Source organism: Monodelphis domestica, chromosome 1, assembly GCF_027887165.1.
Source record: "Monodelphis domestica isolate mMonDom1 chromosome 1, mMonDom1.pri, whole genome shotgun sequence".
Lineage (NCBI taxonomy): Eukaryota > Metazoa > Chordata > Mammalia > Didelphimorphia > Didelphidae > Monodelphis > Monodelphis domestica.
Genome location: NC_077227.1, coordinates 583,230,374 through 583,246,689, shown reverse-complemented (window position 1 = coordinate 583,246,689; position 16,316 = coordinate 583,230,374). Strand labels below are relative to the sequence as shown.

Sequence of the window (16,316 nt, the reverse complement as noted above, 5' to 3'; positions counted from 1 at the left end):
ATAAGGAATTAATTCTAGAATCCCAGACTTTCAGAATTGAAAAGAACTCTAGAACTCATCCAAAGATTTCATTTGACAGGATTCTAACTACTATGTAACCTTGAATAAGTCACTTCATTTAATCTTTCTGTCTTTCTATTTCTTTCTATAAAAGAAAAAAGGGTACTGGATTAGATGGCAAGAGCCATTTTAGCTTGAAATTTGATACTGAGGAAAGTGACTTTCTCAAGAAAATCAAATGATCCTCTCAGAATGCTTCACAATTTAATAGATATTCCTCCACTAGATAAAGAAGTTGCCCTCACAGAGACTTGGTTCTTGTATCCTAAATCAGATTACTAGTCACTATAGTAGTCAAAGATCTGATTCAGATATTTTTGCTGGCCTTTTCTCCATGTATATATAATTCTGGCACCCTAGCACAGAGAGTACAAACCCTAGTTTGGCTAGCATTGGTGGAGTCATGTCATTTCTATATTCCTCAGTTACCTCCCTAGGATTTATTTTCTGATTGTCTTTTGATGGAAGGGATTCTGCATGTTGATGAAATCATCTTTCTTTTACTCTTTTAAATTTTAAAAATTTATTTCTTAATTAGGTCGGAAGTTCCATGTCATTACAGATCTTCAAGCAGAGACTGGAGGACAACCAGAAGAGTTGTTGTAGAAAGGTATTCTGGTTTTCGTTGAGGGTTGATAATTGAGGTCCCTTTCAGTCCTGAGATTCTGTGATTTCTATCAAGTCACTTAACCCCATTTGTCTAGCCCTTCACTCTCTTCTGTCCCCTCCCCCCAGCCTTTGATGAATTGAATTGAATTGGAATATGGTTTGGTCCCTGTGAACTCCTGAAACAGGCAGGCAGATGTCTTGTATTACCTTGAAAGGTGTCCCTGTCTGTGTAAGGTGAGTCACTGCTGGTCAAATAGAAGGTTCAAGAAGACTACCACAGCTCACACAGCAACATGTCACATTTTTATTATTTAAAAAAAAGCAACAAAGCAGTTATCGAAAAGTATTTCTGCAATGGTGCCTCGTACACATCACAAAGTAAAAAGCACCAGTTTTCATGCAGTTCTGGTACTGTGTTTACAGTAGGTACATTTCAAAGCTGAGACTTTTCCTGGAAAAACAACACACACACACACACACACACACACACACACACATACACACACACATACACACACCAATCACCCCACAGTCTCTTCCACAAGCAGTTTCAACAGACTCAGTGGAAGGGAGGGCTAGAGGAACAGTTTGTGCCAAATGTCCACTTCATTTAATTTTAAAACTAGACACGAATTATTGGGATGTTTACAGCAGACAGTGAAACAAACATAAAGGAAATATAAAAAGAAGGGAGAAAAATAAACAGCAAAAGTAAAGTGACAGCATTACTTAAAAGGGAGTCAGCTAGTGACATACTTTGTAGAATGCTGGACTTAGAGTCTGGGAAACTTGAGTGTGTCTTCTGCCTCAGATAGTCTCTAGCTGGATGATCCTGAGCAAGTCACTCTCTGTGCCTCAATCTTCTCAGCCATAAAATGTAGAAATTGGATTTAATGGCCTCTAAAGTCCCTTCTAGTTCTAACATTGTGATGCACTTCTCATATGTCACTACCTGATGTTGTTCCTTATACTTCATGTACTCCTAAAGCCCAATCAAGTACCAAGCCTCCAACATATGCTGGGTTTGTCTTAATCCTCTAGAACAGTGTCAAATAAATTTCAGGGTAGTGGGAGGAAGAGTGGCATCAGCATCTGGCAACCAGTTTACCACTCAAATTTGTGGTGTGATCTTAGGCAAGTTAAAAATAGGGATGGTATAATAATTGTTCACTTGTATATAGTCCTTTCAGATTTGCAAAGCTCTTTGATTATGAAATTTGATCCACAGAATTATGTGAAATGAGTGCTATTATTATCCCCATTTTATAGTTAGGAAAACTGAGGCTACTTCTCTTGCCCATGGCCACTTGCCTACTAGTTACTAAGAAGAGATCTGAAGCCAACCTTTCTTGTATCCTCAAGGAATCTATCCCCTACTCTGTCTATCTTGGATGGTTGTATTCTGAAGGACAAAGATAATGTGGGAGAACATCTTAGCCACTGTAAAACAGAAGAATTGGAGCTGGAATGGACTTATCTGGTCATCTAATCCAACCCTCCTCTTTTTTACAGATGGCAAACTTTGTCTGATAAAGGATAACAGAGGGAGGACCAATGTCACATAGGTAGTGCAAGGGACCTAAGTGCAAACCTAAGGTTTGATTGATTGGAGAGGGAAGGAAGGGTGAGGGAAGAGAATCTATGTTTTAAGTATGCTGTGAACTTAAGATAATCATATAAAGTTCTCTTCATTCCTGGAAACTTGGTATACCAGGCAGACAGATATAGGTCACCAATACACCCAAAGAAAGACGCTTTTTAGAGAACCCACTCCCTGGTTTGGTTGAGCTGCTTTTTCTTCTCTCTCTTTTTTTTTATTCTGTTATAAGGGATCACATATAGGAGGAGAGAGGAGGGAAAAGTCAGAAATTAACCTTTTTCTCCCCACTCTGCCTTTTGATCCTTTACTTTAGTCAGTCAGCCAATAAGTGTTTATTAAGCATTTGCTAGGTGCCAGGCACCATGCTAAGAGCTGGGAATACAAAGCAAAGCCAAGGAGAGTTCCAGCTTTCCAAGAGGCCAGTGAAGAAAGAGACATCATGCCAACAGCCATGGACAAGAGACAAGCCTTCTTCAGGATAAATTGGAGACAATCAAAGAAGGAAGGCACTAGCATTAAGGGAGATCCCCAGGAAAGTCTTCTCAGAGGGATTTTAGCTGAAGATATCATGGAAGCCAGGGAGATGGGGAAGTGGAGGTGAAGAAAGTATCTCAGGCATGGGGAACTGTCAGGGAAAATGCCCGAAGCCTCAAGACTGTGCAAGAAACAGCAAGGAGGCTGGTGTCACTGGATAATAGTGTTGGGGAGTGATTTCAAGAGTTTTTCCTCTCTGAGCCTCATCTTTACCAGAAGAGAATGCTGAAGTCATACGAATGCATCTCAGGGATGCCATCCATCCATTTAACTTCTTGCAAAAGAATCTTCTCAACTTCCAGCTAAAACCTCATTAAGGCTCTCATTTGGAATTCCAAAAAGGTTATCCACCCTGATTGGTGTTTTCTCCAAACTATATGAAGATGATGGTCAGTGTCCTAGCAATAGAGAATGCAGAAAGATGGATACCAAGTATTGCACCAATATCCAGTGTCCTGGGCTGATTCCCTTTTGGAAGATTCATGGTGTAACACCATTTGCTGGAATGGAAGGAATAAAGAGGGTGCCGTGTGTGCAATATATCGGGCAGTTTCACAGGTCTCACAGTGGATAGAGAGCTGAGCCTGAATTCAGGAGGACTCATATTCCTGAGTTCAAATTTGGCCTCAGACACTAGCTGTGTGACCCCTGTCAAGTCATTTAAACTCTGTTTGCCTCAGTTTCCTCATCTGTCAAATGAGCTGGAGAAGGAAATGGTGAGCCACTCCAGTATCTCTGCCAAGAAAACCCCAAATAGGGTTACAAAGACTGAAAATGACTGAATAAATGTATATAAGGGGTGGAAGTTCTCACCCTCTAAAGGCAGAGATATACTAAGCATTGAAGTATCAAATCTGAAGATGCATATTCTGGGGAATAATAAGTGCCTCATTGATAAAATAAACTTTTTTAGGATGAGGCAGATCATTTCACCATCCTGATCAGTTACCGCTGACACCCATTGGTCACCTTCACCACCACAGTGGACAAGCTAGCCATGCTCAAACAGCAAGAGGAAGTGGCGAGAGCCACAAACGTCAAACCATAGCCAACGCCTCTCCTTAGACCCTGCTGGAGACAGCCCAGACCCCTGGCAATAGCAGCACCCACAGTCCAGGGAAGCACCTCTCATAGGTGGGACCTACTGGTGTTCTCTGCAGTGCTGTCGTCCCTTCTGGTAGCCATAATCACTTAAGACCCGGGACAGAAAGTTTGTGTCACTTCAATCCTTCTCTTAAATCCTAATGTTCCACGTTAGAGACCAAGATGGTTTTATTCATGGAAATGATATTAAAGAATTTGCATCATTTTCTGTTTGGCTGCTGTATCCTAATGAGCACTGGGCTTTTCCATCTGACTTGCAACTGAAAGAGCCGTCTTTGAGTGCAGGGACTCTCTTGATGTTCTACTTGTATCCCCAGGACTTACATGGAGTAAAAGCCTAAGAAATGTCTTTCCATTAATTAATTACTATGATGCAATCTCTACTTATCATGATGCTTTATTTGAGGGAAATACCAAAGCTGTAATATTCCTCCAAGAAAGGGAATTTGGCTTCTGATAGTTGGAAGGCTTCTTTACACAGACTGGAGGGGAGTTTTACAGCATTGGAAAGATTCGAATCCGTACCCTGGAATATGTTGAGGGTAGGGAGATGCACATGGGGCATATGTGAATGTTTGATGAGCATGCACAGATATCCTGTGATTGTTTATCTGCTTCTTAGGTGGAAAAGAAAAAGCCTTTTAGCTGATCGGTTAATATGAAGTGTCTGTCACCCAGCATTAAATGATTCTTAATCAAGGCTTTTGGAGGACAAAGTAAAAAACCCAAGTTACAACCCTTTCAAAAGCAGATCAAATGTCCTAAAAGTGAATAGAGACTTTTCTTTGCTACTTCACAGTCAAAGGATCAGAGATCACCCCATGGAAAAGCCACAACTCGATGCATAAACCATACCTTTCAAGGAAATATTCTTGCTGTGAAACAAAAATCAAGAGAAATATATTCCTGGAGGAAAAGTATGCTCTCTGTGGATATTTGCATATCTCAATAAATGTTTTCCTCACAGAGCCCCTATTAGAAAAGGCAGGTTTTAGCTTATTCAAAAGAGTTCCTAAGGGGCAGCTAGGGGGTTCAGGGGATTGAGATCCAGACCTAGGGATGGGAGATCTTAGGTTCAAAGTGTCCCCAGACATTTCCCAGCTGTGTGACCCTGGGCAAGTCACTTAACCCCCATTGCCTAGCCCTTACCACTCTTCTGCCTTGGCTCCAAGACAGAAGGTAAGGGTTTAAAAAAAGTTTCTTTAATTTTTTCTTTTATACATCAGCTTTTAATTTAAAAAATAAAACTCATTGTTTTAATAGCCAAAGCAGATACAAATTTAAGGACTTAAATGGCATGTTTTTCAAATAGTTTCTTGAGAGCACAGGCCATTTTCTGTTTGTATCCTCATTACCTAGCATAGTGTCAGGCACACAACAGGCACTTAATAAATGTTTTTGGTTATTGATTGCCTTTGGGTCCATTCTTGGGAACAGCTCACAAGTTATCTGATTTCCTTCCACTTGGAAAACACATTCTCTTCCTTTAGGGGCAATAATTTAACTTCTTAACCAAACATCTAGAGTCCTTCAATCTTCTGAATTCAAATCCCTAAGACAGAGAATAATTCTTAAAAGATGAAAACATTTTATCACACTGACTCAGCATAATTGTAGTGTAGTTTCACTGGTTTTAAAAAAAAAGTTAAATTTTAGTATTTAGAGCTGGAATGAGCCTTAGAAATCTTCTAGTCTAACCTCCTCATTTGACCAATGAGGAAAAAGAAACTCAGGGTCCTGGTGTGGGTATGCAGTGGGGGGTTGGGGGTGGTAAATGACTTACTCATAATCACAGAGACTTAACCCTGATTTGTCAAGCCCCAGGTAATTATTTTTAAGCTGCCAGTGAATTTCAATAAATCTGTGTGAAGATATATATATTGTAAATGTCTGCATATATGTGTGTATGTGTATAAATGTTAGGAGATGTCCTCAACAATTATAGATATATTTGGTAATAACATGAAAAGCCAGACCCTATCATTTGCATAGAAACATTAAACTTCGTATGGTCTTAGAATGGATATCTGAGAATGTTCCAGGGGATGGTAATTGTTGGAATCCTAGCAATCTCAAGCTAGAAAAGATTTTGAAACTCATCTAATCCAGCAGTTCTCAAAATTTTGACCTCAAAACTCTTTTACACTTAAAAATTGAGCCTCCCACACCCCCTACCCCCAAATCTTTTGTTTAGGTCAATTATATTCATGGCGTGCCAATAAATAACTAGATCTCCAGAAAAAGGAAATGTTCACACTGCACACTTTAAAGTTTAATTTGAATTATAAACATTTTCTCCATCACTTTCTTAACTCTAAATAACCAATGAAGCAATAGCTCAATCCCTGGTTTGTAGCATTTATTGATTGCCAGGATGTAAGTAGTCACACTAGAAATTTAACAATCAACTCCTGAGAGCTGGTTTGGGCTGGTGCCAGCACCCTGCTGGTTATATCCACTGATATCTACTGAAATTGAAATGAAAATGTCTTAGTATTATTATGAAAATTGTTTTGACCTCAGGGATTTCCTGAAAGGGTCTTGAGGACCCCAGGAGTCCCAAGACCACACTTTAAGAACCACAGATATGGTTTAACCCTTTCATTTTTGTGAGGAAACTAAGGCTCAGAAGGTCATAGTAGAGGTTAGATAGGTTTAACTTACAGAGTAAGATTTGATCCTAAATTATTGGACTCCAATTCCTGTGGCCCCAATCTGATTTCTATTTTCTTCATAATGATAGTTTACATTTCTACAACACTTCACAAAACATATTTCTGTTTTCTTGAAAGTACAAATATTTCCTCCCCAAATTATTTCATCATAAAATGCTCAGGTTTCTCTCAATTTAAATGTCAAGACATATGTTCTTTGGAATCTCATGAATATTTAGAAAGATTCTTAAACTTGGCAATTTAATTTTTTTTTTGCTATAATATGAGACTCTGAACAACCTCTACCAAGGAATTAGTTGGGGAATTGTTGAGGGGGGAAATGGAGAGTCTTCGGTGCACCCTAAATTGTACAATACATTATTCAAAGAGCACAGATGAGGAATTCTTTAAAAAGTTGGTCAACTGGAACACAGTATATAGTAATTATGGTGGTCTGGTCTTACCTCCAAACTAATCTCTTTTTGACTAAGAAATAATTAGCAAGGACGGAGGCTGGCTCTTCTTTGCTAAAGGTAGTTTTTCACCTTTGACAAGACAAAATATACCGACTGGAAAATAGGGACAGAAAGAAGACCACTTGGCTGACTGACCCTTTCCCCCTTTCCCACAGCAGGCCCAGCACTTATTTCCCAATGGAGAGCTCTGACACACCGCGCCATGGAATCATCATACACTCGTCAATCTTCTCAAATATCTTATCACTCTGGAAGCAACACTCAGCAGAACAACAAATGGCACTTAACACCTTCCTGGGGGCTTGGCACGGCCCTAGGAAAGGGGGCTCCCTCTCCTGTCTTAGGACTTCACAGTATTTGGCCATTTCATATTTCAGAAAGGATGTAAAAGACAATGCAGTTGTGCTCTGTGACTGAGCTGCGATTCATATCCCTCCTTCCTTTGTCAGCCCTCCAGGGGAAACTTTCCATATCTATAACCTGAAGAAAAAACACGGAATTTTGGGCAAAATTAGCATTACCACCCAAACAGACTGTTCTTAGCAGAAGCGCAGGATAGCGTGGGGAAATGATGAAAAATCCAAGAAAAAACCAACAGTGCCGGGAAGAAACCTTGATCCTTCCCCAGGCCCCACTAACTGTTTTCACATGGGCTGGCCCACATCATCCCTTATACCTTTGCACTGTCAGACCTTGACCAGAGGAAGAATAACAATCACATTGGGTGGCCGAGGAAAGTTTCTTTTGGGGGGAGGGGAGGAAGCACACAGAAATAAAGCTTCGTTAGAGGTAAAGTCAGCCCATAGACGTTCAAAGTCTCTGCTTCTCTCAGAACTGGGAACTGGTGAGCGCCAAAAGAACAGAAAGTCTGGGGGATGCTCCAGGCGTGCGTCCACTCCTGGCGGCGCTGAGCGGGGCCACGAGGCCGCTGGTCCCTTGTTTCAGGAGCTCAACAATTACAAACTGTCCTGGACAAGAACTCGGGGTCTGCCCTCCCAGCACCAGGACCGTCACACCGCTGTCCCTCAAGCCAAAGAACCTTGTGCTGTGCCTCGTTACACATCGGAGGTCCTTATGTGCTCGTCGTCCAGGTTGTACATAAATGGTTTCTCTTTGGGGTGCTGGGGCTCCGAGCGATGCCGGACCCGAGAACTGGACAGCATGGCGGCATCGCCGTCCCCGAGTCTGGACATGAACGGGGAGCCCCCGGGAGTCTCTTCATGCAGAAGCACCTTGTCATCTGCCTGCGGGACAGGCGTCCAGGGCTGCCAGGACGAAGCAACGAAGGGGGCTTTGCAAGGAGCTTTCTTCTCTTCCCCAGGGGGCCTCCCTCTGCAGGAGCTGGGGTTGAGCACACCTGAGAAATTGGAGCTTCCAGGCCGGGACAAGGACACTGATCTGGAGAAGGACATTTCCTGGGTTGAGAGAGGGGGAAATGATAAGTAAGGATGGGCAGTCTCATGAGTCAGGATACTCAGTGCAACAAATTTCACTTCAATCAGCACTTGTGCAGGGCACTAGGGTGGTTTGAGAAAAAGGTTCTTATAAAATAGACCACACTTGCAAGAAGAATATATGATATAACATAGGAATGTCATAATATAATATGTATTATATACGTGTGTCATATACTATATAAAATATATACAAATAAGCATAACAAGATAATGTGATTGACCAAGCCAAAGAAGACAGGTTCACATAGTGCTCTTGGGAAATCTGAGAAGGGAAAAGTGAATTTTCAATTGGGGAAATCAGTATAGACTTCATGGAGAAAGTGGCACCTATAGTAGGCCTTGAAAGAAAAAAAAAGATTCCTTCTGTTTTTTTTCTTTTAATTTTAATTTTTATATTGGTCTTAACAAACACCAAATATAATGAGCATTTGCAAGTACAGGGCAGAACTGAAATGGAAAATTGTACACATAGTAGAATTAGAAAACAGGACTAAACAGGTAATTGATGGTCTCATGTAGAGTTCGTTATTCTTTTAACGTTTAAGCTTATTAAAAAGCTTAAACCACCCTAACCCTTGTAAGAAGATTGATTTGTAACTTTCAAAGCTGTCCTCATCTGACCTTCTTTCTGTTCTTTTTTCTCTACTTTTTTTGGAAAAGATATTTCAATGGCTTGAGAAAGAGGATTGCAACTGGCAAATATGAGGAAGGAAGAGTATGAGTGTACTAGAGTCAACTCCCAGCATTCTAGCTCAGAAAGGTCAACTGTTAAATTTTTAGTGTGACCATTTACACCTCAGGGTATTGGCAAATGTTATGAATCAGAGCTTAATTTATAGTTTTGTTGATTGTCTAGACTTAAGAAAGTGATGGAGAAAGTGTTAATAATGCAGGTTAAACTTAAAATGTGCAGTCTGCACTTTTTTTTTTTAAACCTTACCTTACGTCTTGGAGTATTGACTCCAAGGTAGAAGAGTGGTAAGGGCTAGGCAATAGGGTTAAGTGACTTGCCCAGGGTCACATAACTAGGAAGTTTCTAAGGCCAGATTTGAACCTAGGACCTCCCGTCTCTAGGCCTGACTCTCAATCCACTGAGCTACAAAGCTGCCCCCTACACATTTTTAAAACCAATTATTAAACATTTACCAATACACCCCTGAAGGAGATTATACCAATTATGGGTGACAGTATCTATGAATGCACAGAGATGGAGAGAGCAGGACATAATTGTGAAGTAGTTGGTACTCCAAGCTGACTGGGACATGTAACTATGAAATCTGGATGGAAAAAGGTTAAAATCAGATTACTATTGCCTTAAATCCCAGGTTACTATCACAGGAATCAGAGCTGGATGAGACCTTAAAGAACAGCTGGTCCTGTCCTCTCATTTTACAGTTAAGGAAACTAAGGCTAAGGAAAAGTAAATGACTAATTGCAAAGCCAGGATTCCTCACACTCAAAATTCAGTGCTTTTCCCACTGTACAACACTTTGTGTAGTTTGTTCCAATGCCCTGGAAAACTAACCCCCCCCCTCTCTATTTTAAAACTCCAGGCATCCTCCCAATAGAAACACAGACAAACTCAGTGGTATCTGAAGTCTGAATCCAGAACTGTCCTTTGATCCCAGTGGCAAGTATGCTTGCTGCAGAATTATAGCATAAACATTACTCCTTCCCTTTCCCTTAAGCTCTCATAACTACCCCGGTCTCTGCCATCCCAGAAAAGACTTGCATCTAGACCAATGGACAAACAAATAAAGAAGAGAAAACATTCTAATGCTTGCAGCTGCATCCTGGGCACAGACTGCCTGCCTGTCCCCATCACCCAATAAAACATGGCCATTCAGTAAACATTATTTTTAATTGGTATTAACTGTGTAATAGAAAGGATGTGACTTACTTTAGGATGGCACTTGAGAGCCTGGACAGCTGCACCAATCTCCTTGATCCAGCTGTGCATGTCTTCTGGGCTGTCAGCCTGGAAAACATTTATACAGTTGTATGGAAGTGCTTCGGAACATAGTTTCTGCCCATATTTGACCTTGGAAGTTCACAGAATGGCAGAAGCACAGAGCTGGGAAGGGATCTTTGGATCACTAGATTTAGAGCTGGAGAGACCTTAGATACCACCTAAATCAGGAGGTTCTTATCTTGGCATCAGTGAATGTAAAACAATTTTTGATGACTATATTTCTTTGTAACTAAAAATTAAAAATTTTTTTCTGTCTCCTGACTTTTCCTTCAATGAAGAAAACAAGAAAAACAAAACCCTTATGACAAACTCATATGCTTGAGTAAATAACCCTTATTAGTTCTGGGCAAAAATAATATATCTCAATCTGCTGAGTTCATCATCTCTCTATCTGCATGGTTAAATGGCACCATAAAATGTCATTTAAAATTTTTTTAATTTATTTTAAAAACATTTTCCCATGTTTACATGATTCATTTTCTTTCCCTCCCCTTTTCCCTCCCCCCTCCCAGAGCCAACAAGCAATCCCACTGGATTGTACAAATGTTATCACTTGATACCCATTTTCATATTTTTCTAAAATGTCTTTTTTTTTTAATGGAAGCAACTGATACCTGCTAATCCCACAAGGGGGCATCTGGCAGCTCAACGAAGGGAGGGAGGAAGCAAGTTATCTACCCACTGATTAATCATACTGTCTTTTACTATGGCCATGAGCCAACCTGGGCCTCAGTTTCTTTGTCTGTAAAATGAAGAGATTTGGCTAGTTGATTTCTAAGATCCTTTTTAGCTTGGAATCCTAGGTAACTTTTCTAGGACCCATTCCCTTTACTAGAATGTAGCAAATTACAACCAGTGTCTAAAGAGAATAGGAACACTTCCTTGAGGTCCTTGAGGTCTCATCTCTATGCCTCTGGAGGTTTAGAACTGAAAGGGGCCATCTAGTCCAAAATCTTTATTTTATAGAAGAGGAAACTGAGGCCCAGAGAATTCAACTTGCCCAAGGTCAACAGGTCCCTTGGCTCCAGAGCTAGTTTTTCCACAATATTGGAAGAAACCATAAAGATGACGAAATCCAATCCTTGTTTTGTTTGTTTGTTTGTTTGTTTGTTTTTAGAGATGAGGAAATTGTAGCTTAGAGTTGAGCAAATAACTCACTGAGAGTCACACAGCTAGTAAGTGGCAAGATAGGGCTAAAAACAGGCCTCCTTGACCCCCTTTCCAGTGACTTTCTTCCTATTCCATTAAATACTTCTTTCATTCATCTAACATCAAATCGTCCTGCTTTCACATCTCCTGGCCATCTGCAGTCTTTTGCCAATTGGAGTAATTTCCATCCACAAACCAAATTCATCCTTGAGCTAAGAAGAAAATAAGGTAGTGGTGGAGTGCCCCCAGAGAACCCTGAAGGAGGACATTGGCCCCCATAATCATTTGGCACTAAGAAAAGCAATGAAATCCCTGACCTGCCTGCTCTGTTTAGAGAACAATGACTGTAGTTGCTATGAGGGCCACCCCAGAAATGCTTAGGTGCCCATAAGAGTTGGGTCGTCCCCACTTTGTCTTATGAGGGCATTTGGAGAGAGGAGCAGAAGCCAGGCTTTGGGGGGAGAGAGGATTTGAAAAGTTTGCTCTAAGGTTCAGAAATACACAACCAGATTCACACAGGGAGGTCCCGAATTGGAAAAACATCTCCACTGTGAAAGATATGCAACAGTCTCTATTGGTTTGCAAAATGGCAATAATAACAATTGTTGGCATTGATTGGCACTTTAAGGATAACAAAACACTTTATACAGCTTATTTCATTTGACTTTCAACAACCTCATGAAGAAGGTCCTCAAGCATCACGATGCCATGTTAATGGTGCTCAGAAAGATGAAGTGACTTATTCCAAATTGCACAGATGAAATATGTAGTGAGGAGATGACCTGAACTCATCTATTCTGACTCGGAGTCCGCTCTGCCACGGGATCTCACACTCTCGAGATCAGGGGGCTCATAGCAGTTGGAGGTTTAAGTCTGAAAGCACTGGCTCTGGCTGGAAGGATGTTTTTCCAAAGGCCAGTGCCAGGCAGGAATCTGCAGCTCCTGTGACTGTGGCAGGAGATGGGAGGGAGCCAACACTGTGGGTGGAGAAGGGGAACCTCTGGCTGAACAGCAAGTGCCCAGACAATGGCTTTCTCTGTGCAGCTGGGCTGTGCACCTGGCCCTGAAACAGGGCACTCTGGGCTTCTGCCCTGCTACATAGAAGTAACGTCCACATACAGAGCGATGGTTAAAAATAAACCAGATAGGAGAAGTGAAATCACTGGCCAGTTCTCTTTTTCTCTGCTTAACTAGAGCCCAGTGGCTGACATCAGCTGAATACAAACTCACATTCCTCAGTACAGTGGCTCAGGCTGTTTTTATTTTTGTATGGTTGGGAAGTTTGTGGCAAACATCCTGTTTATTCCTAACAGAATAACGGTCAGGTGCTGAATTTACTGTTTGGACCCTTTGAACCGAAAAAGAAAAAGCAGAGAAGAGAATGAGGCTCATTAGCTGTTCACCCATGGTCACAGGGCATTAAAGCATTACCAAAGGGCATCTTACCTGAATATAGAAGGTCCGGGAGCTTGTTATTATTTCAAACAGGTTGTCTCTCATCAAGAGATCTCTAGCCAGAGACAGAGAACAAGGGAGTTACCAAAAATATTGCTAGAATGACAATAGAAGACTTAGTTTCTCTTGGTTATTCATGAACCTTGTGCCCCTACCTACCATCCCTCTCGTGAAAAGAGGAGAGAGAATGTTAGAAAAATATTTGAAAAATTCCAAACACTGAAATCTTTTCTCTTGTCAACCAGGATTCTCTAATTAATAAGGTTCTTAACCTTTCTTATTCATGAACTCTTTAGTTAGCCTAATGAAACCTCTGTCTACATTGACAAATGAAGGAAATGCTAAGTTTCAGTGACAGGTAGAACTAAAGTGAAAATAAAAATGTAAATTTTTTTCCACCCCAGTTCCCATAAAATGGGTCTGTGGACCCAGGCTAAGAGTCCTTGCTCTTGAGAACTGACTCTCAAGCTACATTATCCTGAGGTCACCCTGGACCCACAACTTTTCTTATTTTCCTTCAAATTCTCTTTTTAAAAAATATGAATTTAACAAATATGAACATGTCCTTATACAAAGAACAAAAAGAAGGAGCAGTATATCTGACTGAGGGGCAGTTAGGTGGCACACTGAATTGAGTGCTGGGTCAAAAGTCAGGAAGACTCATATAAGTGAGTTCAAATGTAGCCTCAGACACTAGCTGTGTGACCTTGGGAAAGTCACTTATTCCTATTATTTCCTCAGTTTCTTCATCTGTAAAATGAGCAGGAGAAGAAAATGGCAAACTACTCCAGTATCTTTGCCAAGAAAATCCCAAATGGGTTCACGACGAATCAGAATGTAAATTACTTGGACAACAAAATATTTTACTACAAAACTCCATTATGTATGACTTGACTTTGATTTTTTGTACATTTCATAGTATAACAGTTTCAACATGGCTCTGTTTCTCTGTGTCTGTCCCCTTTTGAATTTCCTTTTGCCTTCTTCTGTATAGCTTTAAAAAATTGTTTATTAGGTGCTCCTTCCTTTGTTTTATTTTTGCATTTCTCATTACCTCTATTTCTCAACATGTCTCCCATCCCCCAAATAAAAGTCTGTTCTTGTAGCAAATATAGTGGAGCAAAAACAAGCAAAAAAAAAAAAACAAACTACGCTTTAGTCATGTCTGAAAAGATAGGTTTATTTTGTACCGATAGTCTTATGCCAAAAGATTGGACTCAAGCTCTATCAACAGTCTGCTAGGGTTGTGATTGGTCACTGCATTGATCAAACATTTCTAGTTCTTTTCCTTTCAAATGGTATAGTCATTGGGAATAAAAAGTTACCCTCTCTTTTAGAAATACAATGTTTTGGTTCCAAGGCAGAAGGACCTCTAGTCCTGGCTCTCAATTCACTGAGCCCCACCAAATATCATAGTCATTTTATAAATTCTTCTCCTGGTCTTTGTACTTCACTCTTTTATTTGCTCATATAAGCCTCCCCAGTTTCCCCTGAATATCTCTTTCTTACAATGCAATAATATACTATTATATCAATATACCATAATTTGGTGAGTCTTTCCCTAATTGATGGGCATCCCCTAAGTTTCCAACTCTATTCTACACCAAAAAGTGCTACTATAACTATTTTTGTACATATTTACTCTTTCCTTTTGTTTCTGATCAGCTGGACTATATGACTAAATAATGGTATCACCAGGTCAAAGGGCAATCACAGCTTAATGATTTTTGAGGTACAATTCCAAATTGTTTTTTTTACCATGGGTGGTCCAACTGAACCAACAGTGTTTAAGCATATCTATCCATCCATGCACAGTCCCTCCTACAATTGTCATCTTCCTTTTTAGTCATCATTGCCAATCTGATGGGTATGAGGTAGAACCTCAGAGTTGTTTAATTTGCATTTCTCTTATTTTTGGTGATTTGGAATATTTTCAATATGGTTTTTGATAGCTTAGATTTCTTGAGAACTGCCTATTCATAGCATTTGACTTTATATATTGGGAAATGGTTCTTATTCTTATATATTTATGTCAGTTTCCTAAATATCTTGGATATTAAAGTTTTTCTTTTAATTAAAGAAGTTCACTACAAAGATTTCCCCTAAAATCATCCTTTCTCTCCTAAATCTAATTGTATTAATTTTATTTTTGCAGAAATGTTATTAAAAGTTGTCATTATTATTCCCTCTGATTCTTTCTAACCCTCGTTTAGTCAAGGAGTTTTCCACTTTCCATAGTTGTGAAAACTACTTCCCCTATTCTTTTCTAATTTGCTTAATGACATGATTTTTAATATATAGTTTGGGATCCATTTAGGTCTTGCTGTGCTATATAGTGTGAGATACTGTTTGAAAACCCAATTTGTGTCAAACTCCTTTTTAGATTTACCAGAAGCTTTTTGTTTATTTGTTTTGTTTTCTCAAATAGCATGTGCTGTCCCAATAATTGTTATGCTTGCGTTTATGAAATACTATGCTACTAGTTGGTTGCTCCTGGGTTTTATATATCTCAGAGAGAGAACTGATGAACTCTGAGTGCAGGTTGATGCATATTTTTTCATCTTTATTTTTCTTGTTTTTTTTTCAACATGACTAATATGGAAATATGTTTTATATACATCAAAATGTATTAAAAGTATCATATTTTTTGCCTTCTCAATGGGAGTAGACAGAAGGAGAGAATGTGGACCTGGATACATTTTCTTTCATTAAAAAGAAGAAAAAGATGAGATCAATAGGGGCTAAAGTCGTTAGGGAAAATTTCATGGAGGAAGTTGGATTGGATCTAGATCTTCAAAGCATTTCCTGAGAATTGATGAGGAAAAAAAGAATGTTTTAGGCATGAGTTATAGCATAAGCCTATAATGCCATCCCTGAAATAAAGCCTTCAATAAGCAAACTATGGTGGGAGTTCCCCAAATGGATATTAAGCAAATGACACATATTCACTATCAACTCATAAATGAAACCTCAAGATTCTTTGATTTAAAACCTTCCAAAAGGCAAAATTACCTCAATTGTAAAATGAGGGTAATAACACCTACCTCACAAGGTTGTTGTGAGGATCAAATGAGATAATATTTATAACAAGATTTTGCCCTATGCTTAATATCTAGTAGGTGATTAATGAATGCTTATTTTCTTCCTTTGTAGCATGGTTTAGCCTTTAACACCCCCCCAACCACACGTTATCCTTTTCTAACATCTTTTCCTTCCAGGCTCTTCATTTTAGTCAGGTACTTTCCT

At 39.8% G+C, this 16,316-nt stretch overlaps 1 protein-coding gene across 2 annotated transcripts in view; it reads right to left on the bottom strand.

The window, feature by feature from the left end:
* Nucleotides 1-950: 950 nt before the first annotated feature.
* Nucleotides 951-16,316, bottom strand: part of PLEKHA2 (pleckstrin homology domain containing A2) — a 118,374-nt gene continuing 103,008 nt past the window's right edge. For both annotated transcript variants that reach the window (XM_007476368.3, XM_007476369.2), the window contains exons 10-12: nucleotides 13,062-13,125; nucleotides 10,395-10,472; nucleotides 951-8,452 (exon numbers count right to left, since the gene is read on the bottom strand). In XM_007476368.3, coding sequence (XP_007476430.2) covers nucleotides 8,093-8,452; nucleotides 10,395-10,472; nucleotides 13,062-13,125 — 502 coding nt within the window. In that variant the 3' untranslated portion in view covers nucleotides 951-8,092. The remainder of the gene's footprint in view (nucleotides 8,453-10,394; nucleotides 10,473-13,061; nucleotides 13,126-16,316) is intronic.